Raw genomic sequence first — 24,711 nt, forward strand, 5'->3', positions numbered from 1 at the left:
AACCCTTGCCCTAGAGAAATGAAAACTTGTGTTCATTGAAGAAAAAACTGGTAAAAAAATGTTTACAGCAGCTCTCTTCACGACCACCAGAAACTGGCAACAACCCAAATGCCCTACAACTGGTCAATGGATAACCCTGTGGTCCGTTCACCTGTGGAATGTTACTCAGCAATGAAAAAGAATGAACTATTGAGGATGCAAAAACTTGGATGAATTTCAAAGGCATTATGCTGAGTGAACAAAGCCAGTGTGAAAACACACTGTATGATTCCATCCATAAGACATTCTTGAGAAGACAAAACTATAGTGTGGGGAGTGATCAGTGCCAGGAGGGTGTGATTCTAAAGCAGTCGTGTGAATCAGTTTGGGGAAGGATGGAGTTGTTCTGTATCCCGACTGTGGTAGTGATTACATGAATCTATGCATGCCTTAAAATTCATGAAACTATACACCCCCCAAATGGGCATTTTTTCCATGTGATTATTTACCAAAAATACCAACGTCAGTTTTCCCTATTAAAAAGACAGTAATCATCACTTTGTGCGTTCATTTCTTCACCACCTAATCCCTCAACCGTTTGTAGGCTGCTTTTTGCCTGCACCATTTCTTTCAAAAATCAACTTATAGGAAACAAGTCTAAAGAGTTTTCCTCAGTCATCATTCCTGATCTTTTTGCAGCATTTTACACTGTTGATTATTCTCTCCTTCAAGCTCTGTGTTTTAGCTTCTGGGACGCTGTAGTTTTGGGGTTTTCTGTCAGCCACACTGACTGCTACAGGTAGTATCTATTTTCCAACACAACTTGTTCCCTTTTAAGTTCGACGTCAATAGAATTATGAGAGCTTTGCCATCCAACACACCAGACACGCATGGCAATTGAGCACTTGAAATGTAGCTGGTGCTCCTGAGGAACTGGATTTTTAATTTAATTTTAATTCATTTAAAATTTAAAATTTGCTATTCAATTCAATTATTGATAACTTCTAAGTATGTTTGGAACAACTTGGGTATAGGAATCTATTTTTTCAACCCTAAATTTTATGAAATCTAAACACAGATTCAATTTCCATAGATCAGATTTTGAACGCTTGGTACAAAAAAAAGAATGTAAGATAGCTTATTAACAATCTGCTCATATTAACTGCATGTTGAAATTATAATGTTTTAAACACACTGGGTTGAATAAAAGGCTATTCAAATTAATTTCTCCTGTTCCTTCTTATTTTTTAAAGTGTGGCTTCTAGAAAATTTAAAAATCCATGTTGGGTCACATTTTATTTATATTAGACAGCACTGAGTTAGGGACTTCAATTTCCAGAGACACCTACATACAAACACACATGTGCGTGCATATACATACATATAGATGTATACACATATAGATGTACACATACAAATGCATATACATACGTGTGTGTATACACATTTCTTAATTTATGATTTGTGCAAGCTCTGCCTCCATGATCCCAGGCAGGGTTGTGCTATCATGGGATAGTTCTAAATCCTTCCTCAGCTCATGGGTGAAAGATCCATTTCTGCACCTGTAAGGCAGTTTAGGTTGTACAGACACTGAGAGTAGCATGTACAAAAGCCTCTATTTTTACAGATGGGATGAAAGCAAAAGTTTTAAAATGAAAACTTAATTATGTCCAAGAACAAAAGATAGCATCGGTGGCAACGTGCAGTCCTGTCGGTTCCTCCTGTTTCTGAGGTTCTTTATGAACGTTTTAACCTCGTCGTGTCTCCTAAGTTCAAAAGTCATGAGAATATTCACAGTGCTACCTACAAGTAGTTTAGGATTACTGTAGAATCACACAAAATAAGAGCGCTGAGAAAATGATGGGATGAACTGACAATATGAGTGATTCTGAAGAAAGAAAGAGTCATGTGATTACATGAAAGACAAGGTGTCTGCCAGGGATGATAACGAGCAATAGAGGACAAGGGGACTTGAGGAGATGAGAAAACTCTTGATTTTGATCAGCATCAATGCTGGATGCCTGTCAGTTCAATTAGTTCAGAAGTTGAGGACTCAGATTAATCAGGTAAAACTGCAGCTGATGAAAGACGTCATAAGTCAGATATTTCTATGGATTCAACGCTCATTTGAATGAAATTTGCAATGCATCAACATGAGTGATGCAGCCATTAGAGTGGAATCCATCCCACTGGTAAGGTGGTCCTCGTAGAGAACATTACAGTTAGCTGTGTGATTTGGGGGAAGGATAATTACTTGTGAGAACAAGTTGGGATGGATCTGGTCCATGCTGGGAAAAGATGTGGGCTAGGATGGACATCTTCCTGGAGAAGAATGTCTATTTTTAAAGCCCAGCAGGACAGACTCATCCTCCCATTTGGTGAAAACTGAAGTTTCAAAGCTTAATAAATGTATTTAAGAAAAGCCTCTTGAGTGCCTCAAGGTTTTCTCTTTGACTTACTCCTTTTCAGTATGTTCTAGTAAAACAGATTAAAGGTAGTCATTTTACCACGTGTGCTTGGCAAAGCTGCTTTCCTGTCCACTCCTTTGGTTTCCTTATCTGTCGACTTGAGCATAATAACAAACAACATTACCTTCACGAAGTTGTTGGAAGCATCAAATGAGTCAATACATGTGAAGCTGTTGGGCTGCACCCCGCAGGCCTACAAGCCCTGTGCTTGCCCAGCTTCAAGACGGAAGAGCCCGGAGTCAGCAACAGAGACATCGATGGTTTAATGGATGGGGGAGCTTACACGTCTGAAGCAAGATCCTGGAGCAACACCCCACTGTGTGCGGTGGACCGAGGGCAGGACAGGGTGGCGTCCTCACTTCCTCAGGGAAAGAGAGATTACCAGTTATAGGGGAACTGACGTCAGGTGGGCTCATTAGTTACCAGGGAAACCAGTAGAGGGGCAGGCCCCTCACCACTGCCCTGATAAGCTATCATTAGCTGGGACCTGGGGCAAGTACTGGGTGCGCCAAAGTTTCGTTTGGTTTTTTCCATAAGGTGCTTCTAGCAGCACTTAGTGGTCTTTAACTTCATTCGAAACAATTTTGTTAGACTGTATGTGACAGCTGTCATATCAGCGTGCATTTAAAAAAAGACTTTTATCAAAATTGGTGAATTTTTGTGTAACCATTTTAATGTTGAAGATGGAAGGAAAAAAGCAACATTTTCGGAATATTATGCTCTATTACTTCAAGAAAGGTAAAAACACAACCGAATTGCAAAAAAGGACTTGTGCAGTGTATGGACAAGGTGCTGTGACTAATCAAATGTGTCAAAAGTGGTTTGTGGGGCTTCCCTGGTGGCGCAGTGGTTGGGAGTCCGCCTGCCGATGCAGGGGACACGGGTTTGTGCCCCGGTCCGGGAAGATCCCACATGCCGCAGAGCGGCTGGGCCCGTGAGCCATGGCCGTTGAGCCTGCGCTTCCGGAGCCTGTGCTCCACAACGGGAGAGGCCACAACAGTGAGAGGCCCGCATACCGCAAAAAAAAAAAAAAAAAAAAAAAAGTGGTTTGTGAAGTTTCGCGCTGGAGATCTCTCGCTGGACGATGCTCCACGGTCAGGTAGACCAGTTGAAGTTGATGGCGACCAAATCGAAACAATAATTAAGAACAATCAATGTTATACCACGCGGGAGGTAGCCGATATACTCAAAATAACCAAATCAAGCGTTGAAAATCATTTGCACCAGATTGGTTATGTTCATCACTTTGATGTTTGGGTTCCACGTAAGTTAAGCGAAAAAAACCTTGACCGTATTTTCACACGTGATTCTCTACCGAAACATAATAAAAACGTTCCATTTTTAAAAACCAATTGCGATGGGCGATGAAAAGTGGATACCGTACAACAATGTGGAACGGAAGAGATGGTGGGGCAAGCAAAATGAACCATGACCAACCACACCAAAGGCCAGTTTTCATTCAAAGAAGGTGGTGTTGTGTCTATAGTGGGATTGGAAGGGAGTCCTCTATTATGAGCTTCTTCCGGAAAACCAAACAGTTAATTCCAACAAGTACTGCTCCCAACTAGACCAACTGAAAACAGCACTCGACGAAAAGCGTCCGGAATTAGTCAACAGAAAACGCATAATCTTCCATCAGGATAACGCAAGACTGCGTGTTTCTCTGATGACCAGGCCAAAACAAAACAAACAAACAAAAAACCGTTACAGCTTGTCTGGGAAGTTCTGATTCATCTGCCGTATTCACCAGACATTGCGCCTAGGGATTTCCACTGATTTCGGTCTTTAGAAAATTCTCTTAATGGAAAAAAATTCAGTTCCCTGAAAGACTGTAAAAGGCACCTGGAACAGTTCTTTGCTCAAAAAGATAAAAAGTTTTGGTAAGATGGGATTACGAAGTTGCCTGAAAAATGGCAGAAGGTAGTGGAACAAAAGGGTGAATACGTTGTTCAATGTAGTTCTTGGCGAAAACGAAAAATGTGTCTTTTATTTTTACTTAAAAAACGGAAGGCACTTTTTGGCCCACCCAATACTAGGAAGTTCAACTACCCAAGGTAGACTCTTCCAAACCAGCCACGCTTATTCACATCCAATACGATTGAAATAAAACAGAACCAGAATGTTGTTTTATTTTCCCTCTTTATAAAGGCGATAATTGCTCATTGTGGAAAATTTGGAAAAATTGAAAAATCAAAAAGGAAAGGCTGTAAGAGGCCAGGTTAGTTCCATGTGTTGGATAAAACTGTATTAAGTCTATAAAAAAAGGATCAAAATTATCCATAACCATAAATCCAAAACTCCCTGTGTACACGGATGTGATCTTTTTAATCCTAAAACCTACTGAAAACATTTTATGAAACTTGTTTTAAGCTAAGACCTAAAAATTCCAATTCCAAAAATGAGCGCTTTGACGCACACGACTGGCGCCGAAGAGTGACGTCGGCGCCGGGTACACCCCGTCAGCCTCCAGCGCCTGCGGGGCGGGCTATTCACGGACTCAACTTCTCGCGGCCCGCGTCGTCGTCATGCACTTTCTGCCGCGTCACACAGCCCGCGAGCTTCTCATTTCCGCGCCGCGCAAGCGCAGTCACCTCCGCGCGCCGGCCCACGCGGGCCTGAGCGGCGCACAGAGATGACGCGACACGCACGCACGCACGCACACTCGCAGGCGCGTCGGCCTCTCGCCGGCGACGGCGCTGCGTCACAGAGCTTTGGGCGCCGCGTTCCCCAGACTGCAACCGTTGCGGCCTAGTCGCTGGCGTCTCGCGCGCGAACCCTGGTCGGCGGCGCTATGAGGCGCAACAAGGCCGACGTGGAGCGGTATATCGCCTCGGTGCAGGGCTCCGCCCCGTCTCCCCGGGAGGTGAGCGGGCCGGGACACGCAGCCTCTGGGCGGGCCAGCGGGCGGCGGCGCCATGGTTCGCGCTGAGGCCGGGCGGCGGCCGGGGGGCGGGGAGGCGGCGGGGCGGGCGGCGGGCGGCGGGCGTTGGCGCTTTCTCTCCCTTCTCCTTTTTTTTTTCCTCCTCCACTTCCTCTCCTCTTCGTCCCCGGCGCCCGGGCGGCCGGGGAGGCGCCCCCGCTGCGCCCACGGCCCGGGCTCCGCGCCGAGGCCCGGCCGCCCTGCTGCCCCTCACACCCCGCCGCCCCTCACAGCTGCTTTTACCGGCATTTTGTTTTTCATCAGAGCCCTGGTGGGGTCTGAATTTCCTCCCGGGCCTTGTGTCTGGGGCAGATTTTGTGGCCTTCCGGCGACGCCTGTCGGGGTACTTTTCCTCCTTGGAGGCAGATAGCGAGCTGGGTGCACCGTGGATCCGACAGTCGCTGGTCGGATCCCTGGTCGCTGTCCCGGGTCGAATCGCAGCTCTGCCATGCACACGCTGTGGGGTTTGAGGTCAGTGTAGCTTACTTCATTAGTAGGGTGGCGTTTAGGAGGGTCTTTGTTAAACATTGAGGGCAGTGCTCGGCGCGTTTGGTGAGCCCTCAGATGTGGCTATTAAAGGGACGGTCGTTCAAGGTGTTCTGGGCAGGGGCCTATGCGAATAAAGATGCATGAGGAAGTTAAAAACCGACAACCGAGTGACAGTCATGAATATAATGGTACCGTAATTGTGTCTTTAACCACATACTAGGTGTATGTTGTGTTACTGCCGACGACCCTGTGGATATTGAGATCTGGAGAGATGAAAGATACTTGTCCTGGGGAGACAGGTGGCTCGATAGGATTTTGGCAGTGGGTGTGGTTTAGTTTCTTTTAGGACCAGCGGAGTGGCGGACAGTCCATCCCTCCGGAGGAGGGGACCAGGTGCCTACATACAGATTGTAATTCCCAACTGCTGGCGTACTCATGAATACAAATGTGCTACCAGAGCCTAAACCAGAACCTCACTGAACGTTTCTGTACCCTTGAAACCGGTATAACTTTTTTTTCTAAAGCAAGTTGAGAGCTTTTATGAAATTCTAAGTGGGGACCCTGGCTCTCAAAAGAGTAAGAACCACTGTGTAGACAGGAGTTAGAATGTTCTTTGAACTAAGGAACTTTTCTGTCAAATAAATAAAGGTGGGGACAAAACTTTAAGGATTGGCTATTACTGTCACCTCTTTTACATTTATAAAGAGTATTTTAAGCAGATGTTTTTCTTCAGACAAGGAGAAATCATTGATTTTAGAACCTGGGGCCTTCAGTGGAATATTGACTAGCAAGTGCATAACTTTGGAACATGTGACAGTAATTCTATAAACTTGGGTCTCAGTGAAATGACAAAACGGGGCGCTGTGGACAGGTTGGGAGGGAGACGGTGGGGTGAGCAGAGACAGCAGTTGTGAAGAGTAGGAAGAGATTAGTATCTCCTTGGTACCCAGTTTGGCAGAGACTGGCCATATGTGAACAGACCAGGCTTTCTAGGATGTCCAAGTTCTAGGTGCCGTGATGGGTCCATAGTCTCCCATCTTCCCAGGCTTCCACTGTGCTTTCATTTGTTCACCTCATCTTTTGTTCTCCCATTTTCTGCTCCTTTACATCTGTTTTTGTTCTTGTTGAAAATGTCACTTAACGTTTCTTCAATTTTTTTTTTTTTCCAGATGGCTTCTATTTAGTTTTCCTAGTTTTCTGTCTGGTTGGCTTTTTATCCCACACCTCTGATTTCCTGCTCTTTAGAGGCAACTTGACAGCTCTTAGGTGTTTGTTCTACCGTTAACATCTGTATTTCATACTTCTGAATAACATACATATGTACAGTTGACCCTTGAACAACACGGGTTTGAACAGCACAGGTCCACTTAAATGTGGGTTTATTTTCAATCAATCTGTACTAGAGTACTATGCGATCCACGGTTGGTTGAATCTGAGGATGTGGAAACTTGGGTATGGAGGAACCGAGTGTGTATACAGAGGGCTGACTGTACGTATATGTGGATCTTGAACTGGGTAGAGGGTCGGTGCCCCTAACCCTTGCTTCGTTCAAGGGTCGACTGTACTTCTATTTCTTTATCTCCTTTTCCTCATTTTAGACACTTTCTACTGGCTTTCACCTTTCCTCCAGACTGGTCCACAGATGTATTTACTTTTCCCCTCCTTATTTCAGTTCTGTTCTTGTAAATTTTAGTTAAATGAATATCTAGTGTTTATATAATTACGGTAAGGTAAATATGTTTGCATTCAAGTCACCTTTATTGTGTAGTTTTATTTTTCCTAGAGTAAATAATAATTGCTCTATTTTTTTTGGTTGGTTTAGTTTCCTACGATGTATCCCTTTAAAAAAAAATATTAATTAATTAATTTATTTTTGGCTGCATTGGGTCTTTGTTGCTGCGCGCAGGCTTTCTCTAGTTGCAGCGAGCGGGGGCTGCTCTTCGTTGCGGTGCGCGGGCTTCTCATTGCGGTGGCTTCTCTTGTTGTGGAGCGCGGGCTCTAGGCATGCGGGCTTCAGTAGTTGTGGCTCGCGGGCTCTAGAGCACAGGCTCAGCAGTTGTGGCGCACGGGCCTATTTGCTCCACGGCATGTGAGATCTTCCCAGACCAGGGCTCAAACCCGTGTCCCCTGCGTTGGCAGGTGGATTCTTATCCACTGTGCCACCAGGGAAGCCCGGGTGTTGGATTTTGTCACGTGCTTTTTTTCTTTTGGTGGCATTTGAGATGATCTTGTGGTTTATTTCTTTTTCACTTTTAACGTGATGGATATATTTGTGTTATGCTTTTGGCAGGTGTACTGGACCCACCTCTGCCTCCCCAGGGTGTAGAGGGGAGGGAGGTGAGTGGCACTGAGGGCTTTCCACTCACTCTACTTTTCACATCCGTTTATGTGCCAGACGTGAGTCATGCTTAACATGGTCCTCCTTGTCAGCTGATCCTCTCAAACTCATTGCCCCGTAGCTGTTGTTTGACTAGGTTAGTGAGAATCTTGGTCGTTAATTCCGTACGTCTCTAATTAGATGATAAGGCATTTGACTACCTTAAGAGACTCATAGTTACTCTGCCATTTATTTACCTTCATTGAATTTCTCTACTCTGACATTGAATGTACTGGGCAGAAGTCACATCACATCAGTACCTACAGTTGCCTTTGTTTAAATTAAGCAGTGAGACTCCTCACGGCTGCCCCAGTTGGAGAGATGCATTCTGGTTTTAGTCACAGGCTAGACCATAGTATGCAAGGGGCAGATGAAGTAAAGTTGTAGAGCTGGGCAGGTGCCATGTCATGCTAGTCTTTGGTGAGAAGTATGGGTATTTTCAAAATGTAATGAAAGCCATAAAAGGATTTAAAATTTTAAAGAAAGGCACTGTGTGGTTTGTCTTATGTTTTGGCGAATTAATTTTGGGAGGGAAACAGGAAGGAATTAGTCGTTTTGGTAGTCCCAGAGAGAGAGCATAGCAGGCTTGTACTTCGGTAATAGCAGTAGAGATGTCGAAAAATGGATGGATTGAGGTAACACAGAAGGTAGGACTGACAGGTCTTAATATTTTACACATAAGTTTAGAGCTCAGGAGAGCTGAGAGCCAGAGATACACATTTGAGAGTCAGCGTAGTCATGGGTGAGATGGATTATGTATCCCAGATGAGCTGCTCTGAGAGGGAAGAGGACTTAGGACCAACTCCTGGGGCTCTGCCAGTGGGATGGGCACAACGTTAGGGTGCCTGTGCTTCGTGCGCTGAATCTGATTGTAGCCTTGTGAAAATGCAGGGCACTGTGCATAATTGATGAAATACTGTAAAATAGCACTCTCTCCTGCCTCTGTGCTTGTCACCCTTCCTGAACTGCAGCCTTCGTGCATGAAGACAGAGACTTAATTTTCTGCCCATTCCCCAGTGCCCAGAATGGTGCCTGGTGAATAGCAGGCACAGTGAACAAATCTAACACCTGTATTTTTAGGAATAAAATCAATAAAAGAAAACATTGCTTTGTAGGCTGCTTTTTCACTTAATATATGTTGATTTTTGTTTTTCTGTGTCTTTATATAGCTTTCAAAAATAAAATGCTTGATGGCTGTGTACTTTTATCACATGTGTGTAACATCATCTGGTGTGTCCCAGCAGGCTGGACTTTGGAGCTTATAGAAATAAAAGAGCCAGGATGTGGACTTGGATTATTACCAGAAGAGTTCAATTTTTATTTCTGCCTCTTTAGCTCCTTGAGTGTAGAATAATGATCTGTGGAGCTGTCAGTAACTGGACCAGGGAATCCCCAGTGCCTTATGGGTCTGAAGTACTTTGGTACTCTCCCCATAAAGGCTTACACATGGCAGGAGAAGTGAAGTCTCTCGTGTACCTCTCCTCCCCTAGAAAAGTGGGCTTCTGTCTGTTCACTTATCTGTAAAGTGAGAGAGGGGCACCACTCGTTTTCTGAGGTTTCTTGCTGATATAAATTCTTAATTTCCAATGTCATCTTGCCTTGATGTTCTTAAATTTATTTTTTTGTTTCATGAAAATTAGAACACATGGACTCGGGACTTTTAGAACATGTGCATTTCTACAGGCAATTTTTAAAAATCTTCTAAGTGAACAAAAATCAAATATATTAATATTAACCTTGCTAGGACAGATTTTAGCTCTTGTGAAAAATATGCAGAATTCAAAATATGATAAATAAAAGAATTCTTAATTTTTTTTAGAAGTCAATGAAAGGATTCTATTTTGCAAAGCTGTATTACGAAGCTAAAGAATATGATCTTGCTAAAAAGTAAGTACCAAACTGTAAACATGCCTTAATTTTCTAAAACCGGTGGTTTAACCTCATGTTCTTCTTCGAAATGGATAAATACACGTTTTTTAGCAGTTCTTCCTAAGTATGTCCTGGAAATAAGGGATTCGTCACTCAGATTGGTGATAAGAACTAGTCTGGATTCTATATGCAGGTTGAGTCTAGAATGATACTTTCTGCATGCCTGCTGCTTGTTTACACCTAGGGCAAGAAATCGTTTGGCATTAAATTTTCTCTAAAGATTGTCCTGGGTTAGAACAAAAGAGAACCATGCCTATATCTTAATTTCTTCCTGGTTAGATATCTGCTACTTTTATCAGCTGGAAAAAAATGGCAGTGAACACAAAATTAAACTAATTCCTGGGCAGGAGAATAGCTTGTGTAAAAGATCTTTAATTGACTGGATAGGTGATCCTGTGAGGCTTTGTCTCAACATAGAGCCAAGAAGCTTGGTGGTCTGATTTCCTGATTTATAGTGACTTAAAGCTGGAAATTCTGAGGGAGGCAGGCTATTAAAGGCATCGATGGGAAGATGAAAATTCTGATAAGGAAAGTGTTAGCGCTTTTATTTAACTAGCAGCATTGGGGCTGTTAACCCTGTTCCTTATTAATATGACACTTTTTCCTCCAGTGTTGATCTTTGGTCTAATATCTCCTGTGATAACATCCACTGGACCTAGAATATGCTTATTTTTAGTTGTCACTTGAGTTAAGGAATGGAAGTCACCGGCATTTGGTGGTGTAGTGAGTGATTTTTCTTCTGTGCTGTTTTAGCTGTGTACAGTCCCGTTAGATGTTATTTTCTTGTTTAAAAGGTGAATACATTCTCTTAGTTGTTATTTGGAAATTGTTGCTCTTTAGTGTTTTGCATTATGATAGTTTAAAGATTTATTGTAATCACTTTCTAATGTCTGCAAAACTTAGTGCTATTCCCAAAGTGTAATAATAGAAAAAAAAAGTAATTTATGTGTTGTTCATTTCTTAAAAATGGGTAGCACTAGAAAAAAAAATTTGGTAAATGTACCATTTAATGGTAAAATGAGTATGTTGTCAACTTTATACATGTGTTTTTGTTTAAGTATTATCTCTTTCTGTGGATGCTTTTCACTTATCTGCATATTCTACTTTAAATAGTGGTGGTCAACAGTTAGAATAACAATATAAGTTATTTTAGTGGTTGCTTGGCTTAAGATATTCTCTCAGCAGTTCAATGCAGTTCTAAATGTGATAATTTAAAGATTGTTTTTATATTATTATTATTTTTAAACAGATATATATCTACATATATTAACGTGCAAGAAAGGGATCCCAAAGCTCACAGATTTCTTGGCCTTCTTTATGAAGTGGAGGAAAACATAGAGAAAGCAGTTGAATGTTATAAGGTAAACTATATAAGATTAAAACATAGCCTTCGCACAGCCAAACACACATAATGCCCAGGTTAATTTATGTAATAAATAATTCAAATACATTTTATGGATGTCTTGAAAATAAGCACTGGTATCATCGTACTATTAAGTGAAACAGCCTGAAACAGATTTTGAAGTACTTAGCCCAAAGAATGCTATATTTTATCATTAAGAGATTAGCGATTGTAAAAGAAGATTAACACCTATAAATTTCAAGTTTACCATGATCAGAAATGCTGTTCTTATGTGTGTGGTTCCCTCCCTCCCTTCCTTTTCTTTTTTGTGTTTACCAAATAAAGAGATAATTTTTTTTAATTCATCTTCAGAAAACTTGCAGACACTGTTTTTTTATTTTTACTTGCAGACACTTTAACAGCCTTGAAATAACATGCTGTCATTTAGAAATAGAGTTTTAATAGAGTCACTTGATAAATTTTTAATTTTTGTGTATGAGTGTATGGACTTTAGGAATCCTACTAATTTCTTAATTCTTTTTTGATATCAGCGTTCAGTGGAATTAAACCCAACACAAAAAGATCTTGTGTTGAAGATTGCAGAATTGCTCTGTAAAAATGATGTTAGTGATGGAAGAGCTAAATACTGGGTTGAAAGAGCAGCTAAACTTTTTCCAGGAAGTCCTGCAATTTATAAACTAAAGGTAAAAAATTAAACAAAAGAAAGCATATAATAAAAGCAGTTGGGGAAAACTTAAGACACAGCTATTTCTAATATTTGGAGTTTAAATGATTTCAGTAGTAACCTTTAAACCGGTGTGTGGGGGGATGGGGAGTGTGGGAAGTGGGTGAAGGGGGTCACAGGGGTACAAACCTTCAGTTATAAGATAAATAAGTTCTGGGGCTGTGAAGTACAGCTTGTGACTATAGGGAACAATACTGCACTGTGCATTTGAAAGCTGCTGAGAGTGGGTCTTAAAAGTTTTCATCACAAGAAAAAGTAATTTGTAGCTGGGTGAGGTGATGGACGTTAACTTATTGTGGAAGCCATTTCACAGTACATACGTTATCACAATATGCTTTTTCATTAGGCACGAGTTTGCTTCACACATGGCATCTCATTTACCCTTTGGAATGATTAATATTTTAGGGATTTTACAGTTTGTTAGCTAGATGGTGGAGCTAAAATTAAACTGACTTCTATCTGATATGAAATTTTTGCTTCATTGGGTGAAAATTACCCATAGGGTGACAGTTTAGAGTTATAAAGTTTTTAAAGAACTGTTATCTAAATTTGGAAAGGACTGTGTTATGGGATAGTGAGGTTTTCAAGCAAAAGTTAAAAGACAGTTTCTCTAGCATGTAATTTCTAAAAATGATAGAAACTTGTTGCTAATATATTAACTCATTCTGCTTGTTATTCTTTACTGAGTAAAATATAGTTTACTAAGTGACTGTTCTGGAGAAAGTCTTTCCAAATATACTAGGCAAACAGAATTTTAAGTGTATGTTGGGTTGTAACCAATGTATTGGGTGGCTTGTAGGATCTTAGTTCCCCGACCAGGGATCGAACCCCGGGCCCCGGCAGTGAGAGTGCTGAGTCCTAACCATTGGACTGCCAGGGAAGTCCCAGTGTACACTTTGTAACAGGACCCCCTCCATCCCGACTTATACATGCTTCCGATAGAATTTTTTAAACTTTTTTATTTTGAAATAATTATAGATTTTTCTCAGGAAGTTGCAAAGATTGTACAGAGGAGTCCTGAGTTTACTTCATCCAGCTCTCTCCCCAGTGGTTGCCTCTTGATGTAACTATAATACAGTATCACACCAGGATTTTGGCGTTGGTGCAGTGTGTGTTCAGTTCTCGTTCATCTCATCACGTGTAGATTTACGTCACCAGCACTGCAGTCAAGAGACAGAACTGCCCCATCACCACAGGGCGTCTTTCATGCTTGCCCTTCTGTGGTCACATCCACCTCTCCTTCCCATCGTCCTTAACTTCTGCCAACTGTGAATTTGTTCTCTGTCTTTATAATTTTATAATTTAAAAATGTTGTATAAATAGAATCAGGCATCGGGTGACCTTTTGAGGTTGGCTTTTTTCATTCTGTACAGTGCCCTTGAGACCCATTCACGTTGTGTGTATCAGTCAGTAGTTGGTTCCTTCCTTTTATTGCTGAGTAGTATTTCGTCATATGGGTGTGTTCCACAGTTTAACCATTTACTTTAGAGGGAAATTTCGGTTGTTTCCAATTTTTAGCTATTACAAATCTGGTATGAGCAATTGTGCACAGATTTTTAAATCAAAAGTGTTAAAAAAAAACCTAGAGATAAATACTAGTAACATTAAGTTTTTCTCCCTGTGATAAGCACCTGGATTTTAAATATTAATCTAGGGGCTTCCCTGGTGGCGCAGTGGTTGAGAGTCCTCCTGCCGATGCTGGGGACACGGGTTCGTGCCCTGGTCTGGGAAGATCCCACATGCCGCGGAGCGGCTGGGCCCATGAGCCATGGCCGCTAAGCCTGTGCTCCGCAACGGGAGAGGCCACAAGAGTGAGAGGCCCGCGTACCGCAAAAAAATATATATATATGTTAATCTAAAATGTTAGGTTTCAGTGTGTAGATTTCTTTACCTTACTGTCTTTGTTTTATGCCTCAAACATAATGTCCTTATTGGCCATGACAATCCATTCCATTGTGACATTGTGGACCATGTATAAATGGGAGGGGATTATTTTTCTTGCAGTATAACCAAAGTTAAATGTTTCTAAAGCATCCTGATTTTCTTTAATGACTCTTTAAAGACAGTGTTGTCTAAAACTAAATCTTATGTCAGATTCCCACCCCCCCGCATCTTTTGGAATAGAAACCCATGAGATTTGTAGCTATTTAGCAAAGTAACTCTATTTCTCCTAAAATTTGAGGCTTACTTACAGTAAATAGTTTTTTGGCATTTCTTTAATGAATAAAACTACTCAATATTATTAATGAGAGGGCTTTTTCTCTTGGGTATGGGAGCAGAATTTTTTTTTTTAACACTTATTTACTTATTTGGCTTGCACAGGGTCTTAGTTGCGGCTCATGGGCTCCTTAGTTGTGGCTGGCAGGCTCCTTTAGTTGCAGGTCGCCGGCTCCTTAGTTGTGGCATGCGAACTCTTAGTTGCAGCATGCATGTGGGATCTAGTTCCCTGACCAGGGATCAAACCTGGGTCCCCTGCATTGAGAGCGCAGAGTCTTAACTACTGCGCCACCAGGGAAGTCCCGAGAGTAGAATTTTTGAAAAGCATCCATAATGGTGTTGATTTTTTACTTATTTATTTTTAAACATATAATTGAAGTCTAGGGCTTTTTTGCAGTTATAGACACACCAGGTGTAAGTTATGGAACTGATCCAGGAGGAGAGAGCTTGGTGAGGGAGAAAGGGCACTAATGGCGAGCATGGTCTGCGAGGTGGCGGGGTGGGGAGGTGAGTGCAGAAAGGTCGAGTGGAGCTTAGGGGTGGTGGCTTCCATTTTCTCCGCGGGGGATGAGGTGTGATCATAAGTTGAAAGTGAGGGTTGGAGGAAAGAGGAGTATGAAGGGAACTCTTCAGGGAATGGAGAAAGTGAGTTTATTAGACGTAAAGTAGGGCTTTATTTTTTCTAGGCATTACCAGTTTGGCAGTTTGAGATTATGAAAGTAAATCAGTTAGCTTGCTTGTGATTTCCCAAATTCCCGAATGCCCTACACTCACTTGTTCCTCTGTTAGTGTATGGGCGCAGAGGAAGCAGGTGGCGGAGTCTCCAGGAAAGGTGGAGGGAGTTAATTGAAGGCATCTGTAAGTAAGGAGTAATTGTGGTTATTGGGACTGTGGCATTTCAGCTGGACATGGAAGGAAAGTGTATGTGGGTATTTCATGGAAAATTAAAACTTGGTGATGTCAGTGTACTGAAAGCTTTTCAGGTGGTAGATAGAGGCAAAGAGATGTGGCAGTGAGGGTATGTGAGCCCCAGTGAGGTGGGAAAATGAGAGGGTGTGGTGGTCTGAGCGCTTTGATCAAAATACAGATTTTGCCAAATGGATGGCTGAGGCTGGAGTGTGGAGCAGCGGAGATGAGGTCGTTAAAGAGCAGGATGCCCAGGCTGTTGTGTGTCTTGTGCACTTCTCAGTTGCCACTGGCGGGGGTAGTTGTTAGGGATAAAGGAAGACGGTTCTATTCCAGTTGCTAATGGGGGGTACTGGCAGGAGTAGCTGGATAGCAAGTCCTTCAGAAAACAGAGTTAGGAGCAGGGATGTGGTGGTGACGCTGGGAGACCCCCACCTCCTCTGCTTGTGCGTAGGCTAGCAGAGAAGTGATGGCAGCTGTCTTGGAATGGGACTCCATTCAGAAAGGCCAGAAGGTGAAGACTTTGAGAAGATAGTAGAGCAGTAGGAGCTCCAGAGTGGGAGCAGAGGGGGCAGGGATGAGTCAGCGTTAGAGAGATGCAGAGCACATTGAGGCTGAGGACCCTGGTGCAAGGGCTCCTGGGAGGCTGGGCTTCTGGTAGTGACCGGAGTGTGCAGGGACGCGGGCCGGTCGTCCTTACACACTCTGAGGTGAGCATGGGCAGCCACTGCTGCTATGTCATCCCAGGTGTTTCTCCCCACGTACATTTCTTGAGGTTTAGCTTCTGGGCTGGAAGTGACTCTCAGGGGCTAATGAGGTAGGTAGAGGCAATTTACTAAAGCCAGACACAGTGGGATGATGCTCATAGGAGCCATGATGTGTTTAGAGTTGCACAGATGTTTCTCTAATTAACGGTTCTTTAAAAACAGGAACAGCTTTTAGATTGTAAAGGTGAAGATGGATGGAATAAACTTTTTGACTTGATTCAGTCAGAACTTTATGCAAGACCTGATGATGTCCACATGAACATCCGACTAGTAGAGCTGTATCGCTCAAACAATAGACTGAAGGATGCTGTGGCCCACTGCCACCAGGCAGAGAGAAACATAGCCTTGCGTTCAAGTTTAGAGTGGAATTCCTGTGTTGTACAGACCCTTAAGGTAGGTAAAAACTGCTGGGTCTCACACTTCTTGATGGACAGTTACCGTATATCCCTTTGTATATAAGCGCTGCCTTCCAAGACCTAAATTTCTTTCATTTATGTATAGCAGCTGTGAAATGAGATTTTTACTAGCATGATTTCAATTTATATTGGGTGGATTGGAGAAATAAATATGAGAAATATGTTTATATATTTTCTGGTGTTTTTATGGGCTGATTTAAAATCGACGTGGTTTTACAGCATAGGAATGGGCAAAGGAATTTGTAGGCATAAAGCACTCAGTTTTGTAACACATGATAAAGTTTTGTAACTTGGAGTTCTTTTTGCAAAATAGGAATATCTGGAATCTTCACAGTGTTTGGAGTCTGATAAAAGTAACTGGCGAGCAACCAATCAGGACTTACTTCTAGCCTACGCTAACCTTATGCTTCTCACGCTGTCCACGAGAGATGTGCACGAGAGCAGGGAATTGTTGGAGAGGTATGTTGACCTACGGAGAGAGTACTTCGGTGTCAACTACAGGTTTTCTGTTTGTGGTAATTCCGTTCATTGGTCTAAACATCTTAATGGCATTATTTTTTCTGTAATATATCCAGAGGTAATAGTTAACATAATGAACTACTTAGAAGGAATCTTCTTTTGTGAGGATATTGTAATTGGTTTCGTGTGACTTTGATTTCTAGAGAACTGTATTACTGCTTAGGCCTTATTAAATTATAGTTAAATATTTAGTTTTGGCATACTTAGTAAAGAGTTGAGCCTGAAAATGAATGTTCTAACTGATGTTCCATATTCTGTTTCAAAAAAAATGATACAATCTTGATTGAAAATCAGAGAATAAACTTCATTTGTCAGATATTCTGGTATAAGCTGTTAACGTGACTGATATTTCAGAAAACAATGTTTTAGCTTAGAAACAAGATAACTAAAATATAATACATGATTTTTCTGTTTTCCACGTTTTAATTTTGAGGACCAGTATCTCCACTTGATTAAAATAAATTCCACTGAACAGAAACATCACTTGGATTTGTTTGTTAGTTTAGAGCAGGGGTTGACTAGAGCTTGTGGGCTAAACAAGGCTTACAGCCTGATTGTATGAATAAAGTTCTCCTGGCCACAGCCATGCTCATTGTTATGTGTTATCTATGGCTCGTATCTACACACTGCAGTGGTAGAGCTGAGCACTTGTGACAGAGGTGGTGTGCCTGCAAAGCCACATTCGTATGTGGCCCTTTATAGGAAAAGTTTGACATTCCCTGGTTTACACTCTCCATTTGTCTGAAAAGTAATTCTTTTCACTGAAGGGTAGAGGTAGTTTTCTTGAGGAAGTACTTAGTGTCTTAACATGGGTAGGGTAAGGGAGTATCCCAAAAAAACTAAATTGAACTTTTAGATCATTTTAGAAACTATTTAGGTTTTTTTGTTTTTTTTATTTTGGTGTGGTTATATACTTAAAAACTTGGTTACATGAGGAAATAAAGGAGAAAGAGACAGTTTTTTAGTAGTAGTAAAAAATAATTTTAACTTCATGGATCCCTAGGAGGGGTGTTAAGACCCTCTAGGGCAGTGGTCCCCCAACCCTTTTGGCACCAGGGACTGGTTTCACGGAAGGCAATTTTTTCCAGGGACTGGGGGTGGGGCGGGGGCGGGGAAGGTGGGGTTGGGGGTGGTTCAGGCAGTGATGGGAGCGATAGGGAGCCGCAGGTGCAGCTTCGCTCCCCTCCTGCCGTGCGGCCCGGTTCCTAACAGGCTGCAGGCCGGTGTTGGTCCGAGGCCTGGGTTTGGGGACCCCTGCTCTAGGGGTTCCAGGAACTCACATGCTAGAAGAAATGTCTGTTGTTCAGGTTTCTTACAATCTACTTTAAAATCATCCTTCACATTTCTGTTGTGTTTGCTTTTGATTTTCTTACAAAATGAAGATTCTGAGCACCATTAGGATTCAAAAGCATTAATTAATACATAGATTACAAATAATAGTGAGAAATATAATTTATTTAACTCTAGTTATGTGTATAGTAAGAAGAGCAGTTATGGTATTGATAATGCACATATTTTAGTTATAATTTGAAAATGGCATGTTTAATTTGAGAAATTTCAACTTTGAATTAAACAACTAAACCATATGATGGAGAAGATGTTTTGGATTAAGACATTCTAGAGGTAAAGCTTGAAGTATAGGAAGTGTGTGGAATAACAATAAGCACTAGATGATTTATAATTCATAAAACAGAATATGGATTATTAAGAGTTACAGTGTGGAAGATGAAGCTTGAAATAAATTGTTTTATTAATTTTATTTTGAATTAAATAATGAAACTGATTATTTACAATGCAGTAGTTTAATGCATGTTTAATACTTTAATATTACAGTTTTGATAGTGCTCTTCAGTCTGTGAAATCTTGTGTGGGTGGAAATGATGAACTCTCAGCTACTTTCTTCGAAGTGAGAGGACATTTCTACATGCATGCTGGTTCTCTGCTTTTGAAGATGGGTCAGCATAGTGACGTGCAGTGGCGAGCGCTCTCTGAGCTGGCTGCGTTGTGCTATCTCATAGCCTTTCAGGTAATCCACTCCCAGTTTTGCATGCAATTGACATTTCAGTGAGACTTTGTTGTATTTCACATGGAGGTGTGTCCTGGTCCGTAATGAAAATATGGGTAAATATGTAAAATTAAAATGAAATAGTTACTTTGATGGGTGAAGAGTAACAAGATTTATATAGTACTGGTGAGGCTGGTGAAACAGGTACATTGATGCATTGCTGGTGGCAGTTGGCATTGCTATGGCTTTTTGGAAGATCAATTTGAAGAATTTGATCTTTTTACTCTGCCATTTCTGGGAACCTGTAATATGGAAATAGTCTCAAGGATGGATAAAACTTGATTCAAAAAGGTACGCATAACTTGGACAAAAAACTAAGTAAATTTTGGGGTATGGTTACGTAAGCTATGATAGAAGAATGTGTTTGCCACACGCATTTCAACATGTTAATTGAAAACGTGTATGTAATATGTATACAACATTAATAGTATATTTAACGTATAGCAGTATACTGACTTATCTTTGGAAACATGAAACTTCTTTATACATAGAACGTGACATGAAGAAAGTATGCCAAAATATTAACAATTATTTTTAGATGATGGCTCTTATCCCTTCCATAATTCATTTTTGTAGTTTTAATGTTTTCTTGTAGTTTTAATGTTTTCTTTAGTGAGCTTCTCGTAACTCTGAAGTGAAAAGAAATGAGCAGTCTTCCAAAAAATGAATTAAGCCCAGCTTGTAAAAATTATTGTTAGCTTTGGAGAATAATCTTTTGCCTGAGAGAAAGAAAAAGGGGTTCACTATAGAATTACTTTTAGAGAATGTTCCTCCTTCTAGTTCACATTACCTAGATCTTTTAAAAACCTGTTGATAGGTGGTCCACAGTGCTACAGTGTGCTCAGTGAAAGCATTTTGGTTCATAAGGAATATATTTTAGTGAAAATTAGTGAAGTTAATGAAGTTTGGTAATTTATATAAGCACTAAAAGGTACTTACGATTAATATTTTTATAGAATCATCAAGTAGCTGACAGTTTTCTTATTTTTAATGGAAACTAAAATGTATTAAATTTTTTAAAAATGTGTATTTTTAAGTTAACACACAGTCAACCATTCTAAACATTGGCCCTTTTAAAACTGAAGCATAGTTGATGTACAGTATTGAATAAGTTACAGGTATATAATATAGTGAGTCACCATTTTTAAAGGTTATACTTCATTTATAGTTATTATAAAATATTGGCTGTATTCCTTGTGTTGTACAGTATATCCTTGTAGCTTATTTTATACACAATAGTTTGCACTCTTAACCCCACACCAGTACCTTGCCCCTCCCTCCTTCCCTCTCCCCACTGGTAACCACTAGTTTGTTCTATATATCTGTGAGTCTGTTTCTTTTTTCTTGTATTCATTAGTTTATTGTATTAAACTTTGACCTTTTTAAATAGTAAAAACTAAATCTCCCTCTTAATTGATTGCGTGAGGCTAATAACTTTTTTAATGGTAGGGTTCTCAGACCCTTGCTCAGGGGACCACTGTAGTTCTAGTGAGTCCAGGTAGTCCCCCACTTATGATTGTCCAACTTACAGATTTTCAACTTTACAACGGTGTGAAAGTGCTACGCATTCAGTAGAAACTGTACTTTGAATGTTGACCTTTTCCTGGGCTGGCGATACGTGGTACATACTCTCCTGTGACGCTGGGCAGTGGCAGCAGGCTGCACCCCCCATCTGTCACACAGCCATGAGGACTTACAGCCATCTGTACCCAGGCAACAACAGTCCTGCTTTTCATTTTTAGTACAGTATTCAATCACATGAGATATTCAACACTCTACAATAAATGGGCTTTTTGCGTTAGATGAGTTTGCCCGACTGTAGGCTGATGTAAGTGCTCTGAGCACGTTGAAGGTAGGTCAGGTGTATTAAATGCATTTCAACTTAGGATATTTTCAACTTACCGGTTTATTGGGGCATAACCCCCATCGTAAGTTGAGGAAGATCTGCATGTCTGTGTTTCAGCTAGGCTTTAAGCAAATTCTCTCTTGAAACCTTTTTTTGGCCGCACTGTGCAGCTTGTGGGATCTTGGTTCCCTGACCAGGGATTGAACTGGGGTCCTCCGCAGTGAAAGCGCCGAGTCCTAACCACTAGACTGCCAGGGAATTCCCTCTTTTGAAACCTTTTAATTAAGATGAGGAAGTGTTGATTTGAGATGATGTGATTAGTTACTGTGACCAGTAACTAATTTACTGGTCCCAAATGATAGTGGTTGAGTAAGTAGTTCTGGAAAAGGTGCCAGTTTTATGAATTGAGGTCAGTTTGAAAGCAAGAAGAATTATGTCACATTTTGTTTCTTATTTTCTGTGGTCTTCAACATCAATCTGTAGATGACTAAGTTTGGCTTCATGCTTTAAAAGCTTCTGGGTGAAAGCATAGGTCAAACTAATGTTTCTAAAATGCAAAATCAGAAGTTTTTAGGTTCATAAGTAATATATTTATTTTGAAAAATTATCTTTGGAAAGGTGGTTATATTCACATGGTTTCATATTGTAGTGGCATGTAAGAATATACAGTGAAAAGTCCTTCCTGTGTCTGTTCCTTAGTCATTTACTTCTCTTCCCTGGAGGAACTAATGTCATTAGTTTCTTATGAGTTCTTCAAGAAATGTTTTATGCACACACACTCTTCTTAGAAAATACAGAAAGAAGAAATTCTGTACATTCTGTTTCTTTTGCCTTATTTCCATGAAATATATCTTGGTGATATTTCCATATCAGCCCAGAAAACATAGCATGAGTACAGCACTCTCATTTGTTCTGATGTTTGCATGTTATTTCCTTCTATGGATGTACCATAGATTGGGTTTCTTTAAACCAGTGCCCTAAAACCAAGATACCAGGTTTTACTTTTTTGCTATGCTACTTCAAAATAATTCTGTAACGACTAATTTATGCCATTTCACACGTGACATTTTGCGGTGGAATAAATTCTTGAGAGAAGAATGGCAGGATCACAGTGTATCTATGCATTTATAAGTTTTAGAGCTATTGCCAAATTTCTAGCCTCACAGAGGTTGTACCAAATTATACTCCCACTACCAATTTAAGAAAGTCATTAGAGGTTTAACAGCAGTTACCCCCACCATCCATATAGTTAAGTTTTAGGAGATCTCCAGTAAGTGTTCATTGTCTGGAACTGAACATCTTCAGTGATGGACATTTGCTGCTTTTCAAGATAGCCTGTTGCGTTTTTGGATAATTTGGTTCTTGGTGCTTCCTTATATGGAGTAAAAATCTTTCTCAAGCTGCTACCCATTGGTGGTGTTTTTTTCTTTTAGTACTATTAAAAAGTCTAGCCCTTCTTTTACAAGATAATTTTCCTAATATCTGAAGGCAGCTGTTGTCTTTTCACCATTGTGTTTATTCATAATTGTTCCAGCTCTTCTTCATAGGATATGGCTTGGAGCCCTTTTACTCTCTTGGTTGTCCCAGTTATCCCAGTGTTATCTCAGATTATTCTCTGGAAATGTGCTGTCCACAGTATGGCATTTCCAAGTATAGGCCCACCAGTGCCAGGTCATGGAGAGCTGTCATCTCTTCCACTGCTCTCATTCTGTTTATGCAGGGTAGAAAAGGTCTCTAACCAAGTACCCCTGTTTCCCCACCTGTAACTTGAATGTGCTTTTAGTAGAAAGTAATTTCTGAGAAGTGCTTTTTGTAGGCATCTTTTATAGATTATCTAAATTCCTTGGTTCCGAGTGTTTTGCAGTTAGATTTCCAACTCTGTTTAACATTGGCTAACTGTGTATTCTTTATCGAAAAAGTACAGTGTAATAGAAAAGAACATCTTACTATTAAAAATGTGAGTATCACTGAATTAAGATTTTTGATTCTAAAATGATCAGGTTCCAAGACCAAAGATTAAATTTATAAAAGGAGAAGCTGGACAAAATCTACTGGAAATGATGGCCTGTGATCGTCTGAGCCAATCAGGTAATAGTAATGTATAACTGATTTTATTTTAAAAAGAAAAGAAAATTTCTGTTTGAGCACATCTTATGATAGTATCTTCTCTCTGTCCAGGAGATAATTTGTCATAATCATTTGTTTCTCTTTGCCATATTGGATTAGGGAGCGAGATACAGAAAGAATGATAAGAAACTGTATGTTCTTTAAAAGGAACAAATATTGTTTGCTCCCAGGTAGAGAAACTCCTTACCCCCCTCCCCCCTCTTAATCTAGCTGCTAGAGCCTCCATCCAGAATTTTTTTTTCCTTTAAAAAAAAATTTTTTTTTAATGTTTATTTTATTTTTTGCTTTCTCTAGTTGTGGTAAGCGGGGGCTACTTTTCGTTGTGGTGCGTGGGCTTCTCATTGCGGTGGTTTCTCTTGTTGCGGAGCATGGGCTCTAGGCGTGTGGGCTTCAGGAGTTGCAGCACGCGGTCTCAGTAGTTGTGGCATGCGGGCCCTAGAGTGCGCGGGCTTCAGTAGTTGTGGCGTGAGGGCTTAGTAGTTGTGGCACACAGGCTTAGTTGCTCCGTGACATGTGGGATCTTCCCAGACCTGGGATTGAACCCTTGTCCCCTGCGTTGGCAGGCGGATTCTCAACCACTGCGCCACCAGGGAAGTCCCTCCATCCAGAATATTTTAAAGCACTTCCTAAACAAAGAATAAGTTACTCATCAGTTGCTTATAAGACATTACTATGGGGGATATAAAGATGAAAATGTTCTGGATCTCTCTCTTAAGGAACTGACATCATAGTAACAGAGATAGAAGGTATATATTCACATTCTGTTAGGCTCTTGGAATTTTTAGATTTATTCCCAGTTTTGACTATTTGGGATGGATCCTAAATGTCTATTACAGACTATCTGGCTTTGTTAAGGCAGAAACTTGCAGGTGTTCACGCAGGCAGTGAATCAGGCAGTGAAATGAAGACTCCATGGGGAAATGTTTCTATAAGAAGCAGTTTTCGTATAAAGTTGAAAGGACTTTGTTAAGAGTTAAGAAGTGGTCTTAAATCAGAGTAGCTATAAGCTGTTGTCTGTGGGTAGATGGTTGATCAAGGCTTCTCTGTCCCACAGCTTCCTTTTTTGTGAGAGACAGACTTTGAGTCCTTGAAGAAGTGACCACCTGTTTTTTTCTTAGGTGTCCCTTCTACCTTTGCACAGTTTGTAAAATGAACTTACTTTACTGTCTTTGATCTGGGCCTTACTGGGTTTGTCTTTGCAAATTTTCAGAGAGATAATGGTCTGGCGGTAACCAAACCTGACTGACCAGCAGAATTACTCCACTTTTTTTTTTTTAAACGGCTTGATTGTGTAAAATTCACATATGATATTATTCACTCATTTTAAGTGTACAGTTTAGTGGTTTTTTAGTATGTTCACGGAGTGGTGCAGTCATCACCACAATTTGAGGATATTTTGATCACCTCATAAAGAAACCTCGTACCCGTTAACAGTCACTCCCCATTCCTCCAGACCCCCTCGTCCTAGGCAACCACTAGTTTTCTGCCTCTTTATATCTCTCTGTTCTGGACAGTTCATATAAATTGAATCATACAAAGTGTGGTCTTTGGGTAACTGTCTTCTTTCACTTAGCACAGTGTTTTCCAGGTGCATTCCTG

At 40.9% G+C, this 24,711-nt stretch overlaps 1 protein-coding gene across 5 annotated transcripts in view; it reads left to right on the forward strand.

The window, feature by feature from the left end:
- Positions 1-5,124: 5,124 nt before the first annotated feature.
- The window catches only part of LOC309815974 (E3 SUMO-protein ligase RanBP2), a 49,561-nt gene continuing 29,974 nt past the window's right edge, over positions 5,125-24,711 (forward strand). The window contains exons 1-8 of one of the 5 annotated variants that reach the window (XM_082643088.1): positions 5,125-5,310; positions 10,053-10,120; positions 11,412-11,523; positions 12,056-12,208; positions 16,302-16,532; positions 16,869-17,014; positions 18,908-19,100; positions 22,986-23,073. In XM_082643088.1, the coding sequence (XP_082499214.1) occupies positions 5,239-5,310; positions 10,053-10,120; positions 11,412-11,523; positions 12,056-12,208; positions 16,302-16,532; positions 16,869-17,014; positions 18,908-19,100; positions 22,986-23,073 (1,063 nt within the window). In that variant the 5' untranslated portion in view covers positions 5,125-5,238. The remainder of the gene's footprint in view (positions 5,311-10,052; positions 10,121-11,411; positions 11,524-12,055; positions 12,209-16,301; positions 16,533-16,868; positions 17,015-18,907; positions 19,101-22,985; positions 23,074-24,711) is intronic. The other 4 variants (XM_082643084.1, XM_082643085.1, XM_082643087.1 and 1 more) reach the window with 4 other exon arrangements.

The sequence above is a fragment of the Mesoplodon mirus genome (assembly GCF_964341445.2).
Source record: "Mesoplodon mirus genome assembly, chromosome: 14".
Classification (NCBI taxonomy): domain Eukaryota; kingdom Metazoa; phylum Chordata; class Mammalia; order Artiodactyla; family Ziphiidae; genus Mesoplodon; species Mesoplodon mirus.